Here is a 20,296-nt window from a genome sequence, read left to right as displayed (position 1 = left end):
GAATAAACCTGCATTTGGATCTTACCTTCAGTTATTGGTATCACTTCCAATCACAACAGCTATTAAACACATACATTAGGTAATAAATTAGTCTATAATTCCAGAAATCACAATATGAAAGTGACACACTGAGAAACCATTTACATTTTACCCTTTACAACCCAGTGTAAAAACAAAGAGTGTGTGAGCGTTCAGGCTCAGTGTGTGTTGTCGAGTTATTTCGATGTTTTCTTTGCGTTCTAGTCCCTGATCTCTGTTTTTTTCTCTCTAATGTATTCCGGCATACAGACACAGCAAACACTCAGAATCACATGTCGATGCTTTGAAGTCGGTCGAGTGCGCGTTTCATCTTTCATGTCATCTTTTTGTTATTTTCCCTTATTTTTTTGTATTATTACACGAGTACTTCCCTCTCGATCCGTCGCAAATAACAAACAAGTCTTTGTTTGGAGGGTTTACTTAAATCAAGACAAGCTTCTCTTGTCTGTTTTTGATTTATCTCTTAATAACATTGATAGTTTTAATGCACCTGACTTCTGTGCAATATGCTGAATAGCATTCAAAAGTTTCTTCAAAGATTAAAGCAAACATTTATTCATTTATCTTCGGCTTAGTCCCTTTTTATCAGGGGTCGCCACGGCGGATTGAACTACCAACTATTCCAGCTTGGGTTTTACGCAGATGATGTCTCTCCTAGTCACAACCCAGTACTGGTAAACAATCATACACACTTATTCACACACATACACTACGGACAATTTAACTGACTCAATTCACCTATAGTGCATGTCTTTAGACTGGGCGAAACCAAAGCACTTGGAGGAAACCAACGCCAACATGAGGAGAACATGCAAACTCCACACAGAAATGCCACCTGACCCAGCTGAGACTACATCAACCTTCTTGCTGTAAGGCGACAGTGCTAACCACTGAGCAACCGTGACTAGGCACAGGACGATAACCGGTTTTAAGGTTTGGAAAAGTCAAGATGTTAATACTCCTAAAATGTTCTGTTATACCATTCCCAGGATTTACTCTACACTGAAAAAATGATTGATGAATGATGAATGATCATCAAAAGATGATTCCTTGGATTTACTTACATTTTTTACGTTAAGTGGTTGTAAACAATTTATTCGGGCTGAATTTAAGGAAAAATTAAGTTAATAATTATTAAATTTAATTTGTTTGTTTAAATTCAACACAAATAAATAGTTTGCAACAGTTCTGCATGCAAAACTTTTTTCAGTGTATGTAAGGTTTTTTTAACATATTTTTTATTTGTTGTAAATTAATCCTTTTTTGAAAATAATGAAGAGAGCAGACATTAATGATTTATTTGAACTATTTAGCCTGACATGTTTACTGCTCCAAAATAATATAAGTATATTAAAAAAATGTGTTCAATATGGGAAAATGGAAATATGGGTGTTCTTACCCAGACACTTATAAATAACTTTAATTTATTTTTAGAGCAGTAATCACAATACCTCCTTAATTTTAGAGCAGTAATCACACCTCCTTAATTTTAGAGCAGTAATCACAATACCTCCTTAATTATAGAGTAGTAATCACAATACAGTGAAACCATGGTATTTTTATCCAAGGTTATCATGCCATCAGAAACTTACATGGGCCCATGCCCAACCGTGACGCCCATTAAAGCAAACATTAAAACAAAAACCAGCAAGTCAAATCAGTCGGAGAGGTTTAAAATCACTTTATTGCAGCTTTCAAATCGTTCACCACAGTTGCATTAATATATCTCTTAATGGACACTGTAAAAACTGCAGACTTCCACACACTTCCTTCATGTTGTCCCAGCACAAATCGATTAAGTCAACCCAGCAAGCACAGGACGTCAACATGGCGTCAAATTGACGTTGTACTCCAACCTGGTGCGGATGTTGCGTTTTGTTTGGAAATTAAAATTGGGTTGACGTCAAAACCCAACGTCAGGCCAACGTCCAACCTGAAATCAACTAAACATCAACGTCTAATGATGTTGCAGCTTGACGTTGTGTGGACGTTTTCACTATGACATTTATCAGTTGTTAGATTTTGGTTGCCATACTTGATGAATAAATGTCAGTATTTGACATCAATATGACGTTGGTTTAAGATGTTGGCTAGACATTGAATTTTGGTCACTTTTTCTAACACAATCTAAAATCAACCAAATATCAACGTTTAATGATCTTACAGCTTGTTGTTGTGTGGACGTTTCCACAATCCAACGTCTGTCAGACGTTGGATTTTAGTTGCCATAATTGATGAATAAATGTCAGTATTTGATGTCAATATGATGTTGGTTTAAGATGTTGGCTAGACATTGAATTTTGGTCACTTTTTTTAACACAATCTAAAATCAACCAAATATCAACGTCCAATGATCTTACAGCTTGACGTTGTGTGGACGTTTCCACTATGACGTCTATCAGACATTGGATTTTGGTTGCTATATCTGACCAATAAATTTAAGTATGTGACATAAGTTGGTTTAAGATGTTTGCTCGATGTTGGATTTTGGTCACTTTCCAACACAACCTAAAATCAACCAAATAGCAACGTCTTATGATGTTACAGCTTGACACGGTGTGGACGTTTCCACTATGACGTCTATCAGATGTTGGATTTTAGTTGCCATACCTGACAAATAAATGTCAGTATTATGACGTTGATTTGATGTTGGTTTAAGATGTTGGCTAGACGTTGAATTTTGGTCACTTTTTCTAACACAATCTAAAATCAACCAAATATCAACGTTTAATGATCTTACAGCTTGATGTTGTGTGGACGTTTCCACTATGATGTCCGTCAGACGTTGGATTTTAGTTGCCATAATTGATGAATAAATGTCAGTATTTGATGTCTATATGATGTTGGTTTAAGATGTTGGCTAGACGTTGAATTTTGGTCACTTTTTCGAACACAATCTAAAATCAACCAAAAATCAACGTCTAATGATCTTACAGCTTGACGTTGTGTGGACGTTTCCACTATGACGTCTATCAGACGTTGGATTTTGGTTGCTATATCTGACAAATAAATCTAAGTATGTGACGTGAGTTGGTTTAAGATGTTTGCTCGATGTTGGATTTTGGTCACTTTCCAACACAACCTAAAATCAACCAAATAGCAACGTCTTATGATGTTACAGCTTGACACGGTGTGGACGTTTCCACTATGACATCTATCAGATGTTGGAATTTAGTTGCCATACCTGACAAATAAATGTCAGTATTATGACGTTGATTTAAGATGTTGGGTTGAAGTTGAATTTTGGTCACTTTCCAACAACCTAAAATCAACCAAATATCAACGTCATTTGACGTCATTATTGGATGTCAATATAACGTTTTCCTTAGATGCTGGCTAGACATAAAATTTTGGTCACTTGACATCACGAGCTAAATCAAACCTAATATTAACTTCTTATGACGTTGTGTGGCTGCTGAGTAACCTAATTGGTTTTTACAAATTTAAGTGGATTGAACATTAAACGATTAAGTTGTCCCAAAAAATACACGAGAATTGTGTTATTTTAACTTATTTAATTTATTTTAAAAGTAGTTTGAACAAGCAGCAAAAGTCATTTTTGAGTGTTTTTTACAGCACAGAAGTTTCAAAAGTTACACATTCTTGTATAAAATAACCCCAGAAATCAAGATCGCTGTTGTTTGCTAATTAAATACAAGCTCCGCATAAGCCCCTTTCACATGTCAGAAAACCCAAATAATTACAGTCTCAGCTCTATCCTGCTTCACACTCAGAGATAAAAAAAAAGGAAAAACAAAAAGGTGCTCAATTATCATTGTTTTTCGGCGAGCGTCTAAATATCGAAGGCCGCCCCCTCCCCGCGTCTGCGGCTCGCCATGATTGCCAATTAGAGCAGAAATCAATTTACAGTCTCCGTCGTTTAATTGATATCATTATGTTTACTGTAGAATGAATAATTGATTGTTGTATCATTACATCAAAATGTAGCCGTGTGTGAAGCCAGCCCGGCAGGTAGTCGCCGCTGAGAGGGTTTCTCGTTAAAAAGCTGTGATTGTCGATAATTAGGGGTTATCATTATATTCCCGCTTCCCCAAACGCCGGCATTAGAGATTCAGCTTTCCAAGTTTGGCCTAAAGACGTGCACAGACACTAATATACATAACATAAACTTTACTTTAGAGGAAACGATTGTGCATTTTTAAATCGGACATTATTTAAGGTATAAAGCTCTCAAGGGAAATGATGAATACATTATTATTAGACCAAACATTCATAAATAAAATGGAGATAGTGATTGCTGTGGATTGTCTTGGCTGGTTTCTGCAGATGTGGGTCCATGTCTATTTCCAGACAATGTTGAAATACTCATCAATTTTGAGTTTTTGCGGTGTTACATGAATAATCAACACCTGAGTCTGAGGAAGAGAAAGAGAGAGAGAAAGAGTGAGTTATTACAAAGGAGTTTTGGAATGGTGAACATTTCCTGCACTATTTCTTTTTTCCTAAAGTGCACATATTATGCTGTTTTATTGAATACTTTTATATGGTTTATATCTATCCACTGGAACAAACAGTTGAATAGTCTCCTAATATCCATTGTAGCATCAATTGGATTATCAAACAGTTGGTACAAAGATAAGGTCTCTCTTCACCCTGCCTTTATGAGAGCTCAAACTGCTCTGATTGGTCAGATCAGAGTGATTCACTGATTCAAATGATCTGGTCACAGCAAATCTCTAGTTAACAACTCACTGATTCAAATTATTTCTAGTTAAAAAAACTCACTAATCCAATTGATCCAGTCAGAGTTCCCAGTAACTGATTCACTGGTTCAAATGATCTGGTCAAAGCAAATTTATAGTTAACAACTCACTGATTCAAATAATCTCCGGGTAACAACTCACTGATCCAAATGATCCAGTCAAAGTGAGTTTTCATTAACTGGTTCACTGGTTCAAATGATCTGGTCAAAGCAAATTTCTAGTTAACAACACACATATTTATATGATTTACAGGTAACAACTCACTGATTCAAATAGTCTAGACAAAGTGAGTTTCCATTTACCGATTCAATGGTTCAAATGCTCTGGCCAAACCAAATTTTCTAGTTAACAAATCAGTGATTCAAATGACCCAATCAGAGCGAGTCTTCAGTTAAAGAATCACTGATTTAAAGGTTTTCAGCCAAAGCATTCTCCAGTGAATGACTCAATGATTCAAACGATCTGTTTAGAGCAAATCACCAGTCAACGACACACTGAATCATTTGTAAGTCGCTTTGGATAAAAGCGTCTGCTAAATGACTAAATATAAATACAAATTATCCAATTAAAGTGAATTTCCACTAACTGATTCAAATGATTTAGCCAAAGTGAATCTATAGTTAACAAATGATCTCCAGTTAATGACTTAATGATTCAAAGGACCTGGCCAATCAAGTCTCCAGTGAATAACTCACTGATTCAAATGATCTAGTTGGACTGAGTCTCCAGTGAATGACTAATTGATTCAAATTATCTAGTTGGAGTGAGTCTCCAGTGAATGACTTACTAATTCAAATAATATGGTTGGAGTGAGTTTCCAGTGAATGACTTACTGATTCAAATAATATAGTTGGAGTGAGTTTCCAGTGAATGACTCACTGATTCAAATAATTTAGTTGGAGTGAGTTTCCAGTGAATGACTCACTGATTCAAATAATCTAGTTGGGGTGAGTCTCCAGTAAATGACTCACTGATTCAAATGATCAGTCAGAGTGAGTGTCCAGTAAATGACTCACTTATTTAAATTATTAAGTCAGAGTGAGTGTGCAGTAAATGACTCACTGATTCAAATGATACAGTCAGAGTAAGTGTCCAGTGAATAACTCATTGATTGAAATAATCTAGTTGGAGTGAGTCTTCAGTGAATGACTCACTGATTCAAACAATCTAGTCAGAGTGAGTCTTCAATGAATGACTCACTGATTCAAATGATACAGTCAGAGCGAGTCTCCAGTGAATGACTCACTGATTCAAATGTTAGAGTCAGAGCAAGTCTTCGGTGAATGACTCACTGATTCAAATTATCCAGTTAAAGTGAGTTTGCTGATTCCTACGATGTGGTCAAGGAGATTCCCTAGTTAACAACTCACTGATTCATAGGATCCTGTAAAAGCGAACCTCCAGTTAATGAATCACTTATTCAAATGTTCCAGTTAAAGTGAGTTTCTACTAATTGATTTAAACGATCTGGTTAAAACAAGTCTCCAGTTAATGACTCAATGATTCAAAATGATCCAGTCAAAGCGAGTCTCCAATCGAGTGGTCCAAAACCAACAGTTCACTAAATTTATGAACTGATTTAAAATCAGTCAAAAGCAGGACATACTGTAGGATTGTGCAATTAAATAGCAAATCTATACAAGTTTGTACAGGAAGTAAGCTGGAATCATTTCAGACGGTTCTGAATCACTTCTGGGCACCTTTTTGAGACAAGAACTCAATTTTTAGTATGATTTACAGACCTTTTTTATTTACAGTCACAATCAGCTATATTACACACAAGAGTATATGAAAGATTATTTCTGAAATGGCAAGCAGCAGTGCTTTAGAACCATATGAGTACAGGACAGATCTGTAAATGACCTGATGATGAAGAAAAATAAAAGTTGCTGGAGCGATTGGTTGGGAAATGCCACCTCTGCTCTGACATCCACCATGAGGGCAAACACACACACTCACACACACACACACAGAGACAGATGGAGCTGCCTCGCCTCTTTCAGACTTATTATGCAGTCGGGAAATACTAAGAAAGATAAATGATTCGTTGTGGGCTGAAACACTAGTTATTCAGATTCACATGCGCAGGGTTTCTTCGTCTCTCCAGCTCCTGCCTGCAGTTTTATTAATAGAAGCGGTGCGGTCGATGCACACAACTTTTAAGCAGAAAGTAAACTTGTCTTTGTGTTTCATCAAGCTTTCAGTGCAGGGGTGAAGAAATGGAGGACAAGGAGACACACTTACAAAATACAAATATATATATATATATATATATATATATATATATATATATATATATATATATATATTTTTTTTTTTTTTTACATGTTCAATTCACATTAAAAATCACACACAAATAAAAATTATTAAAATAAAATAAGATTTAAAATTTCTCTCAATTAGTTTTGGTATGAAATTTGGCCAAAATATGTCAAAGGCAGAAAACAAAAAGTAAAAACTAATTTTGACTCTAAATAATATCCATTAATGTCATTAAATTAATATCTCTTAAAATATTAAAAGGATAATTGAAAGTCAGCAAACATATTAATTGTCATGGTCATACTCTATATCAAAATAATCTCTTAAAATATCAAAATAAAAAGATAAATAAATTTAACTTTTTATTTATTTTGTTGTATGCAGTTTGTGGTGATTTTTTAAAACTTTATTTTATTTACTTACATTTTTTTAACCACTGCATGTTACAGTAAGTTTTTTATTTTTGTATTTTTTTTTACTTAAAGAAAAATTATAATAAATAAAAAAGTAAAAGTAATTCATTATTCATTTAGTATAGCTAAATCTGAAGTATAGATTTGCATAAATGATCTCACCTCAGGGTAATAATCGAAAGTCAAAGGTGTTGTACTGCCCCCAGTTACAGTAATGGTGACCTCCGTGACGGATGATGATACGCCCAACACCTTCACTTCGCCCAGTAAAGGTCTGTCGGCCTCCTCCAGCCCAGTTTTACGTTCACCCGAAAGGGAACCCTAAAATAAAACAAAAAACTGTTTCACAAAACAACACAAGCAGGCCCTTCTACAATTTAACTAATTTATTCACCCTTCTGTGTAATGTTTGTTCTTTTTCAAATATTTCCCAGGTAATTTTTAACAGAGCAAGGAATTATTCACTGTATTTTCTATAATATTTTTTCTTCCTGAGAAAGTCTTATTGGTTTTATTTCAGCAATTTTTTTTTAAAACATTTTAAGGTCAATATTATAAGCCTTCTTAAGAAATATTAGTTTTACATAAAATAAATCAGTTATTAGAAATATGTTAAAAAAATCTTTGTTAAAAAGAAAAGGGGGGGGGGGGGGGTTGGACAGGAAGGGCTTATAATTCTGACGTCTGTAAAATCTATTTCTTTAAATGCCCTCTCACTACAACAGTATGAAGCAATGGCTGGCTGAAAACTGTGTTGTTTCACTATTATATAACATCTGTGTGGAGAAAACTCAAACTAGCCGAGTTTGACCTCGTTTTACAAACAGCTCTGGACTCCACAGAGCTGTGTTTTCCCCACCGCACAAATAATCTGAGCACATACCCTATAAAACTCGGAGGATGTCCAGAGAGCTCTGACCTGGACCAAAAGTGCCTGGAGCTGCTATAGCATCTAACACTTTTGGATCTGGAATTGATTTATAAATAGAGAGCAGCCACAGATGTTTGGCTTTAGGAGAGATGGGCAATCTCCAATTCTCTATAGGATGTGACGGTGCTGTTCAATACAGATAAATCGAAAACAACTGCATGCTTATCTTTAAAAACAAAAAATACTTACCCTCGTTGCAATGAATGGTTTGTAGATGTATTTTCCATTTTTAAGGGTATCTGTAATGAGAAAAACAGGACAGGATCATTTCTAAAATGATTTGATAATTAGTGTTATCATTTTATTTTATACAGTTATTTTAAGGGACTCACCAATTCCCTCTCCGTCATCCCAGAACAGGTTACCAGTTGCCCGACCTGAACCACTCAGAGCAACAAGCAGGTTCATAGGATTCTTACGACTAGAAGAGAAAAAAACAAACAAAAAAAACAAGCATTGATATATTTACTAGGGATGAGACAGGACATTTATTGATTTCTCTCAGCCTCATAGACGCTGCATTAGAAACACCTTGCATAAGCGGTAATTCGTTTTTTTGTGATTTGATGCAAAAATGATCAAATACATTCACAATTTTTCAAAATCTAAATATTACAAACTCTTAACAGGGCTCGAAATTGCGACCATTTTGGTCGCATACGTGCCCAAAATTTCATCTATGCGACCTCAAATTATGTTTGTGAGAATTTGTGCGAGTACATAAAATTGTTGTGTGCGACCAGTTTTTACTGCAAAATGTTCACCACATGCGCGAACTTGGGAGGCGTTCACGTAGAATGCATCTCTGCCCTTCAAACGGGAAACGCAGTGCTCAGGAATGGTTTAAAACAGATGTCATGTCAACTTGCTGCAGTAAACAAAGCCAATTCTGTAATGCTTGCCCCCCCTTCGCGCTCTTCTTATCCGATTGTTAAGTGGTGACGTGTTTGTGACGTATGTAATACTGTTTCCGGGTCCAAGCCGCCACTCATTTGAGTGGAGAAATCATTCGTTTATGATCACGTTTTTTTCCTATCACACATTAAAGTTAATTTTACATAAAGTCATAGTGAACACAACAATCTCTGGGCTTGCTGCATAACAAATACCAAAAATTTTACAATTTATAATAAAATGTATGGCCATCGGATATTAGGCATGGACATATATATTGCGATCGTGATTTTCGAAAGCATTAAATCGCTTTGTAAACGTTTATTATTACCATTTCATGAGTCTCCCCTTTCAGTTGAATAGAGCGCTTGGACCCGGAAGCCACTTTGCGTGACGTCACACTTAGCACTGAAATATCAGCTGTCAATCACTCAATCAATGCCTTCTGGCTTGGGATGACAGAGAGAGCTACTGCCTCGAAAAATTGTAAAGCGCTGAAGATGAGAATGAAAATAACACTGACAGACCATGGCATCTAAAGTTACAAATAACGACACATCTTACTAGTGACCATGTGCTGAATGTTAATCCACATCATCTACACTTTTCCAAGAGTGGATAAAAGATTTCCATTGGCTTCAAGTCCGCTATGAAAAGTCTGTGGGATGGAATTTTCAGTTAACTGTTTGCCAAATCTAGCACGAGAGCTTCTGTTTAATCCTTCATTTAGTCGCCAGCTGCTGTCCGCCGTGCAAGTGGCAGCTATATGTAAAATTGAACACCACGTACACCATCGCAAACGGGCTTACAATGAGTAAACTAACATCGCTACTCATGAAAAGACCGGTATTGCTATTAACATGACATATGCATATAGTAAGGTTAGGTATGTCAAAAGCATCTGTGCAATATCAGACAGCACCCGTGAGAACAGCACAGTTATATCGTTGACAGACTCATTCATATCAAGCAGTGCGTGCAGGGCTGGTGAGCGCTCCGTGTATCTTTTGGTCACTTAGTTATGTTATAAAAATGTGTTTTCTTGTGATAACGGGATTTCGTTGAGACATATTTTCCTCACGCCTTTTCCTCCATATATATATATATATATATATATATATATATATATATATATATATATATATATATATATATATTGTTTTGCTTATTAGTTTGATTAGAGTTGATTTCAAATGCAATACATGTGTTTGTATACAACTTGTAGTAACGGTGCTTATTATTGGTGGGTGCGACAAAATTTTGGCTGATGCGCCTTAATTTTTAAAGTTAGGAGCACCTGTGCTACCAAACAAAAAGGTTAATTTCAAGCCCTGCTAAAGGATTTAGGATTATGATGACTGTTAAACAGGTCAAAATTAATTGAAAAAATTAAATTAAACTTAATTTTTTTGAGCACTAACAGTTCCGCATTTCTTGTGTATATTGTCTCTTCTCTGAATGCCTCCTCAATTGTAAGTCGTTTTGGATAAAAGCATCTAAATGAAACTGGAAAAACAGACTTAGAAAGTCTAGGAAGCTGTCCACTTTACCTCAATTGTGTGTTTCTCTCTGGATTCTGATAGGGAATGATGTATCCTTCTCTCACATGCAGGTTAATTTTGTCTAAAGGTGTGTCCATATCCACAAACTGTCCTTGCCCTTCCACAACTTCATTCTGAATGATGTAAATCACACAGACAGAGAGAAGAGCAGATACTTATATTGTTAAGATGTCTTCGGTGACTGGTTGTTTAATTGACATGCTATTAAAACGTGCTAATGAAATGCTTACCGTGTGGTAATCGTACCAGCGGGTTTTTGGCAGGTATCCCTTGACCACAGTGACGCCCTTCAGGAAACAAAATCAAAGAGACTATTAATAAATGACAACATGGAAAACACAACCTTTAATCTGTCGGTAGACTGACATATTAAATTATTAATTTACACATATTTCTTAGTTTTGTTTTAATTTGGCTTTGTTTTGTTTTTGTTTTGATTTGTGTCTAGCTTTCATGTATGTACCCTTGTATGCCTGTCTTACCTACTATTAAGAGGCTAATATTAAAGTCATTCTATATACTATAAAAAATGTAGTGCTATAAATTATTATTATTTCCCTTAATATTATATTAATTATTATGTATAAAAATTTCTATCAGTAATAATATTAAGATTTTACCCTTTTTGTGCATTTATTATAAGAATTACTTTTTTCAATAAAAAACATTAATTATATTATTAAAAATTCTTTACAATACTACTACTACTTTATTATTATTATTGTTATTATTATTATTAGTAGTAGTAGTAGTAATAGTAGTAGTATTATATTACAACAACAATAATGCAAATAATAATACTAATACAAACAATAATGCAAATAATAATAATGATGCAAATAATATTGCAAATAATAATAATAATGATGATGATAATAATAATAATAATAATAATAATAATAATAATAATAATGCAATTAATAATAATAATAATAATAATAATAATAATGCAAATAATAATAATAATGCAAATAGTAATGCAAATAATAAAAAAAATAATAATAATAATGATAATAATAATAATGTATTTACTCAAAAAGTATTAATGTTTGACTCATGAGCATTTCAGCATAGCCTGATGCAGTGAAGAATTAAAAACATGTTGGATAAAATAGTTTTTAATGAACAATACTTGCATGGCATTTATTACTTCATTATTAAAATCCAAATTAATGCTTATTAGAATTAGTTAACGCATTTTGAGTTACCATGAACTAAAAATGAACAGCTTTATTTTCATTAACTAATGCTAACAAAGATTTACTGTAATAAATATATTATTTATTGATAGTTTATGTTTGTAAAAACATCAACATTAACTAATACAACACTGAACTAAATGTTAATCATATAATAATATGTTATTACTTAAAATATTACAGCAACTTTGTGCAAAAGATGCCATGTTATGAGGCATGTTTTTATTCATTTTAGTCATCACAATATTAATGTTTAAAATATTTGGTCATTTAAAAAATAAACAAACAAACAAATAAATAAATAAATGCGTTCAACCGATTTTAAATGACTTTAGTTTTATGTTAAATATGGAGGAGATTTTATCATTGCTTTATAAAATATAACCACCACGTTCATACCCAATAAGTCAATTATATATTAGTTATTAGACTGCTCGTGTATTTTTCCCCAATTTCTATTTAACGGAGAGCAGATATTTTCAACACATTTCTAAATATAATAGTTTTAATAACTCTAATAACTGATTTATTTTATCTTTGCCATGATGAGAGTAAATAATATTTGACTAGATATTTTTAAGACACTTCTATACAGCTTAAAGTGACATTTAAAGGCTTAACTAGGTTAATTAGGTCAACTAGGCAGGTTAGGGTAATTAGGCAAGTTATTCTATAAAAAAAAAAGTTATTTCTGTTAAACAGAAATTGGAGGAAAAATATACAAGGGGGTTAAAAGTTCAGCAGGGCTGATAATTCTGACTTCAAGTGTATAAAGCACATGCACAACCTCTATAAACATACCTCTTCCAAAGCAGGTGTGATCAGAAGAGCAGAACCCCAGAGGAACTGCCTATCAATGTCCCATGTCTTTTCATCATCGACAAACCTATGGTACAAAAACAGCACTGAGAACATGAACTATTCAACACTGTACAATCATGATAGAAAAGCAGAAAACAGAGAGTTAAAGAGAGAGTTGTACATAATGAATTGACAACACGCAAAGAACCAATAAATCCAATAGATCAGGCTGCTAAAAACAGAGTGGAAGAGGAAGGTGAAACAGGACAACAGGAAAGTGAAGAGCAGGGATATCAAAGCAGGATAAAGGAAAATCATTAGATACTGGAATATAAGACCAATGCACAGATTTGGCCCCAACTTCTGATTAGTCATTCCCATGATGCTTTGGGGCGAGATGTAATTGAAGCGCGAGGATGGGCTGAAAATAGTGTCGGAAAGAAAAGATGGTGTAATGAAGATATATTTGGAGGGGAAAGAGAGGAGCAGAACGTGAATAAAGGTCTTAAAGGGATAGTTCACAAATACGGAAGATCGTTTTATTTCTAGGTTATATTTTGGTGGCTAATAGAACATTCGCTCAGGTAAAATCAAAATGTTGTTCAACTAATGTTAATAGAATGTTTGTTATATGCAAATTTAACTAGGTTTATTGATTAAAATGCAGCACAGTGGCACAGTGGGTAGCACAATTGCCTCAAAGCAAGAAGGTTGCTGGCTTGGTCTGTTGGCATTTCTGTGTGGAGTTTGCATGTTCTCCTGGTGTTGGCGTGGGTTTCCTCCGGGTGCTACAGTTTTCCCCCAAAGTCCAAAAACATGTGGTATAGGGGAATTGGGTAAGCTAAATTGTTCGTAGTGTGTGAGTGTGTGAATGACTGTATGGGTGTTTCCCAGTGATGGGTTGCAGCAGGAAGGGCATCTGCTGCGTAAATTTATTGTAAGTATATAAGTATTGAGTATTGACACTCACTCGTGCAGCATTGGTCTGACCACAGTGGTCCCCTTGGTGTTGGCTTCATACATCAGTGTGTACAAGTATGGCAGGAGGGTGTAGCGGATATTCAGCACATCACGAGACATATTGGCAAACTCTGGTCCCCAGGCCACTGGGTCTTGTCTCTGTAGAAAAAACAAATCACAAAAACTCATCAGATATAAATCATTCAGCAATATTTATGAAAATAATCTCAATACATTCTCATGCGTTTGGGGCATTGCAAGGGCACTGCTAAAAGATTCTTTACGAGTGCACTTAATATATAGGAATACTTGGGGAAAAATTAAGAGATTTAAATAAAAAAATGTAAATATATTAAATAAAAATATATATTAAATTAAATTTAAATATAAAAATTAAGAGTTTTTTGGCTTTCAGTAAATTTTTAATATTCGTTCTTTTCTATAAAAGTATTATCACATTCATTTAAGGCATTCGTTGCGATTAACGTACGCTGTTGCGAGTATGTTTACATGGACACCAATAATAATTTAATGTGAATAATAAAAAATAATAATTCAAATAATTCAAAAATAATTGATACGATTAAGGCACTACTCTAATTAAGAGTCTACCTTGTAAACAGTGATTTTTTTAATCAATTTAATTCGATTAAGGTAAAAATTGAACTAAACAGAATTCGGATTAAGATGTGGAGTATGCTGATTTTAGAGGAATTATTGAAATGCAGTACAGACATGTGAAGACCACAATCAAACTATTGACTGTGGACACACTATACCTACACATAGTTCAGTCCAAACAGCTTAGAAAAGATGATTTTCATCATACTGTAGGTGCCCTTTAATAACTAATTCCTAATAACTAATTTATTTTGTCTTTGTCATGATAACAGTGCACAATATTTTACTAAATATCATGCAGGATAGTATTCAGCCTATGTAGTATAGTATATACTGTACAGTTACAAAAATATATTTGAGTACAAATGTTTAAAGATAACTGTATTATTTAAAAATGTTTTAAAATGGTTTAATATTCATCCGGCAATATGAATACGCAGTTACATCACGATTTCAGTCAATATTTGGATTATTTCAATAATTAATACACGTCTGATCCAGCTGCAAACAGCTCAAACTGGAACAACAGCACATTTCCTGCATTATGCATGACGACACCGAGGGAATAAATACTTGCGCCAGAACTACATTTGCATGATCCAAAAGTGTACAGCTGTGTCCCGCTGAATCCAGACGTAACCGTACACTGCGCATTTGTGTGTGTGTGTGAATGTTAATCGTCTGCCAGACACAGTGTGTGTTTTTGCCCTGTCGCTGGCCTGTATGCTAGTCTAGCGATCACGAATGTGTGTGTTAAGAGCGGTGAGTGTGAGTTAATGTGCGTACAGAGATAAAGGTGAATCGTATCTGCAAATTAATTCTCGAGTACGTGTTCACAGGTCTGACAGCTAACGTATGCATGCTAACACTGAATGTTGGACTAAGCACTTTATGCAGTGAGATTTCCTCGCGGGTTCTGTGCATGCTAAAACAGTGGTAACACTTTACTTGAAGGGGTGTTCATAAGACTGTCATTAAACCTTTATAATCATGTCATAAATGTGAATGAATTGTTGTTATGTCATTCAATCAGACAAGACATTTTAAATGCAAAGATGACATTGTTTGTTATGACAACTGAACACTAAAGAATACATTGCAACCTGTTGTCATGAAAACTTGACAACAACATTTTGTCATAAATCTATAAAATAACAAACACAAAAAGTTAACAAATCTATAATAAATAAATAAATAAATAAATAAATGTATTAAAACAAAATAAATATTATAAACAATATTATTATTATTAATTATTAATAATTTTATTTATTTATTATGTTATTAATTGACAACAGCAGCTTGTCATAAACCTTTCATAAACATGATTGTCAAAAAGCCATTAGAATGGTGTCATGAATTTTTTAACAGCGTCATTAATATATTTTTTGTCCTTAGCTACAGTGGAGCAAGCTGAATTTGTCATTAAAATATCACTAAATATTAACAATGTTCTTAAAAATGACTTGTCAGAGTAATGAGACTTTTAATGAGACATTTTGATGACAAACAAAGTTTTTTCCACTGAAAACATGATTAGAAACATATTCATGACCAGATTATAAAGGCCTCATGACAATCATTTTTATGATAGATTTATGACAACTTGTGTTGGTATTGTCAAATTGTCATGACAAAGACAAAAACTGTTTGTGATGTATTCGTTTATGTCAAGTTGTCATAACAAAGTCATCTTTGCATTTACAATGTCATAACTAAGCGAAAGTATTTTTTTAGCTAACTGCCAATGCAGCAGTTATCCTATGAAATATTTAATTAATAAACTTTATATTTAAGCCTAATTAAATTAATTAACTTTTTTGTTTTTGCCATAAAGCAACAAACACAAAAAAGTTAATAAATCTATTAAATAAATAAATAAATTGATTAAAAACAAAAAATAAATACTATAAACAATAATAACAATAATATTATTATTATGATTAATTATTAATAATTTTATTTATTTATTATGTTATTAATTGACAACAGCAGCTTGTCATAAATCTTTCATAAACATGATTGTCAAAAAGCCATTAGAATGGTGTCATAAATTTTTTAACAGCGTCATTAATATATTTTTTGTCCTTAGCTACAGTGGAGCAAGCTGAATTTGTCATTAAAATATCACTAAATATTAACAATGTTCTTAAAAATGACTTGTCAGAGTAATGAGACTTTTAATGAGACATTTTGATGACAAACAAAGTTTTTTCCACTGAAAACATGATTAGAAACATATTCATGACCAGATTATAAAGGCCTCATGACAATCATGTTTATGATAGATTTATGACAACTTGTGTTGGTATTGTCAAATTGTCATGACAAAGACAAAAACTGTTTGTGATGTATTTGTTTATGTCAAGTTGTCATAACAAACAAAGTCATCTTTGCATTTACAATGTCATAACTAAGCGAAAGTATTTTTTTAGCTAACTGCCAATACAGCAGTTACCCTATGAAATATTTAATTAATAAACTTTATATTTGGGCCTAATTTAATTAATAAACTTTTGTGCAATAAAGTAACAAACACAAAAAAGTTAATAAATCTATTAAAAAAATAAATAAATGTATTAAAAACAAAATATAATATTAAAAACAATAATAACAATAATATTATTATTATGATTAATTATTAATTATTTTATTTATTTATTATTTTATTAATTGACAACAGCAGTTTGTCATAAATCTGTCATAAACATGATTGTCAAGAAGCCGTTAAAAATGTGTCATGACTTTTATAACACCGTCATTAATATATATTTGTCAGAGTAATGACACTTTTAATGCGACATTTTAATGACAAGCACAGTTTGTTCCACTGAAAACATGATCAGAAACATATTCATGTCCCGATTATAATGCCTCATAACAATCATGTTTGACTGCCAATACAGCATTTATCCTTTTAATTAATAATTACTAAACTTTATATTTAAGCCTTTTAAAATTTTAATTCATAATATTTATAATTAAGCCTAATTTAATTAATAAACTTTTTTTGCAATAAATGTATTAAAAACAAAAAGAAATATTATAAACATTATTATTTAGATAGTGACTGAAGCCGTTAGTGGGCGTTCCCACCTTGAGGCTGCTTAGGTAATGTTTATGTTGATATTTACAGAGAGCGATTGACTTTACATGCCGCTGAAAGTAAATATTGTTTACAGAAAACATTAAATATGAGTGGGATTAGTACATAAAATGCTTGATTATAAAGATTATCAAGAAAAAAGTCTGTTCTTTGTCATTGCGGCTATTTATCTGCTGCAAACGCAGGTCTATGTAGGTCTACAGCATGGAGAATACAAGCGACCTCTGCAGGAGCTGAGAGAGGATCACGTGAGCTCTACTGGAGCTCCTATAAGCTGTCGCTTAATAAACTTGCTCTTCGTTTGCATAAAGTTAAAGGATTCTCAACTGTCGCGTCTTCGCTCGTCAAGCCCAACGGTCGCTGATGCTCGTGCAGACAGAGGTCACCTGAAGTCACTCACTCTCTGCTGAAATAAATGGTCGCTGGTCGCTTTGCCACTCATAATGTGAACGCAGCTTTAGGGTTTCATGACAGTCTCATAAACACCCCTTCAAATAAAGCGTTACCAAAACAGTTCCTGGAAATGGCCTTAAAATGAGATGCATTTACCTGATAAGCAAAAGTGCGAAAGGTAATAATGCTTGATTTCAGATAATGTATCTTGGATATGAATGTATTTTGTTTTCTTATGATTAGTTTTCCACCTGCTTGTGTTTAAAAGACGTAGGGGGAAAAATATGGAAGTGCCTCAAGGCAAAATACTCTTATATTAAAGATAAATTCTGTGAAAATGAGCCATAATGCCGTATGCAGTTTTTCTTCTTAGGGATATTTATCTTGCTTAAAGGATATTTAAATGAGTTTAAAAGTGAGTTTAGAACAACACAGAGATGCGTCTGTTTTTAAGAAAGGAAAATGACGTAGGAAAAAAGGCTATGAGTAAGTGTTTTTTCCAAGTTTAAAATGAAAACAAAATAATAAATCATATGAGCAATACTGTAAATAAATAAATTAATAAATACAATTTAGACCTTGAAGAAAATGCAGATGTTTTTTTTTTACATTTTGCATTTTTTTTTACATCCTGAGGAAAGTCCAACATGTAGGATTGGTGTTGTGTTATTAAATCAAAAACTAAAAAAACTAATAACAAAATATTAAAACTTAACTATAAAACTAAATAATAATAATAATTCATTCATTTATTGTCTTTACGACTTTGTCCCTTTATTGATCAGGGGTCGCCACAGCGTAATCAACTGCCAACTTATCCAGCATATGTTTTATGCAGCGGATGCCCTTCTAGCTGTAACCCATCACTGGGAAACACCCATACACACTCATTCACACACACATACACTACAGCCAATTTAGTTTTTTCAATTCACCCATAGCGCATGTCTTTGGACTGTGGGGGAAACCGGAGCACCTGGAGGAAACATGCGAACAAACAATGATGATAATAATAATAATAATAATAATAATAATAATAATAACGGGCGAGGCAGTGGCGCAGTAGGTAGTGCTGTCGCCTCACAGCAAGAAGGTTGCTGGTTCGAACCTCGACTCAGTTGGCGTTTCTGTGTGGAGTTTGCATGTTCTCCCTGCCTTCGCGTGGGTTTTCTCCAGGTGCTCCGGTTTCCCCCACAGTCCAAAGACAAAAAATAAATAAAGGGAAAAATAAAGGGACTAAGCCGACAAGAAAAGAAGGAATGAATGAATAACAACAACAACAACAACAACAACAATAATAATAATAATAATAATAATAATGATAATAATAATAATAATAATAATAATAATAATAATAATAAAAATGCACACGCCCAACCCTAATAAAGCAGACAGCGTGCCCTGGGATTGGTTGGAGTGACCTGTCTTTAAAAAAAAAAGGGAAACGGGCATGGAGCGGAAGAACGAGTTGGTTGTCGGCTTGTTTGGCATTGTGTGTTATAATAAAATATAGTTGCAAAGTGTTTTTTGATTGTGTATTCCCGTTTTGGCATTTTGCACTACTCAGCATTTTTTCTCATAATTTTAAGCTTAAATCCTGCAATTCTAAATTTTCACTAATTCTAAAATTCCAACTTTTCACTGAATTTAGTCTAAACGCCTCCATTCTGACTTTTTTATGACCATTTTTTTTATGACTTTATTCTCAGAGTTTTGAGTTAAGATCCTGCAATTCTGACTTTTTTCTGAGTTCTGAGTTTAACTCTCACAATACTGATATTATTGCTCTGGATTCCGAGTTTAAATCTTGCAATTCTGAGCTTAAATCTTGCTTTTCTCTTAATTCTGAGTTTAAATCTGTCTTTTTTTTCTCGTAATTTAAAGCTTAAATCTTGAAATTCTGACTTTCCTCTGAATTCTGAGTTTAAATCTTAGAATTCTTACTTATTCTTAACTCTCAGATCTGACTTTTTCCTAGTGAGTTCTGAGTTAAAATGTCACAATTCTGACTTTTTCCCTCTCATAATTTTGGGTTTAAATCTTGCAATTCTGACTTTTTATCTCACTGAATTGAGTTTAAAACTCTGTTATGACTTTTTTCTCAGAATTTTGAGTTAAAATCCTGCAATTCTGACTTTTTTTCATAATTTTGACTTTTCTCTGAATTCTGTTTAAATATTTGAGTTAAAACTCTCAATAAACCCTTTTCTTCAGAATTATGAGTTTATATCTACATTTTGCAATTGCAGTTCTGACTTTTAACCTCTAAGTCAAGAGTTCACACTTAGCTAATGATCGGTAATGAGCTAGTTTGGCATGCTTTTTCGGGAGAGAGCCCTAAGCTCATGAGATCCTCGAGCCCAGGGCTCCCTCCTGTTTGCAGGGCGAGAG

At 33.5% G+C, this 20,296-nt stretch overlaps 1 protein-coding gene across 1 annotated transcript in view; it reads right to left on the bottom strand.

Annotated features, from left to right (window-relative positions):
• Positions 1-1,705: 1,705 nt before the first annotated feature.
• The window catches only part of si (sucrase-isomaltase), a 135,362-nt gene continuing 116,771 nt past the window's right edge, over positions 1,706-20,296 (bottom strand). Inside the window, exons 41-48 of the mRNA XM_087292769.1 lie at positions 13,796-13,944; positions 12,826-12,910; positions 11,056-11,112; positions 10,814-10,938; positions 8,702-8,790; positions 8,559-8,608; positions 7,601-7,759; positions 1,706-4,415 (exon numbers count right to left, since the gene is read on the bottom strand). Of these exons, the coding sequence (XP_087148895.1) occupies positions 4,341-4,415; positions 7,601-7,759; positions 8,559-8,608; positions 8,702-8,790; positions 10,814-10,938; positions 11,056-11,112; positions 12,826-12,910; positions 13,796-13,944 (789 nt within the window). The 3' untranslated portion in view covers positions 1,706-4,340. The remainder of the gene's footprint in view (positions 4,416-7,600; positions 7,760-8,558; positions 8,609-8,701; positions 8,791-10,813; positions 10,939-11,055; positions 11,113-12,825; positions 12,911-13,795; positions 13,945-20,296) is intronic.

This window comes from Danio rerio, chromosome 18, assembly GCF_052040795.2.
Source record: "Danio rerio strain M-AB ecotype USA chromosome 18, GRCz13ab, whole genome shotgun sequence".
NCBI classification, from domain to species: Eukaryota; Metazoa; Chordata; class Actinopteri; order Cypriniformes; family Danionidae; genus Danio; species Danio rerio.
The sequence above is the reverse complement of the archived record's forward strand: the minus strand, read 5'-3'. Positions and strand labels throughout refer to the sequence as shown.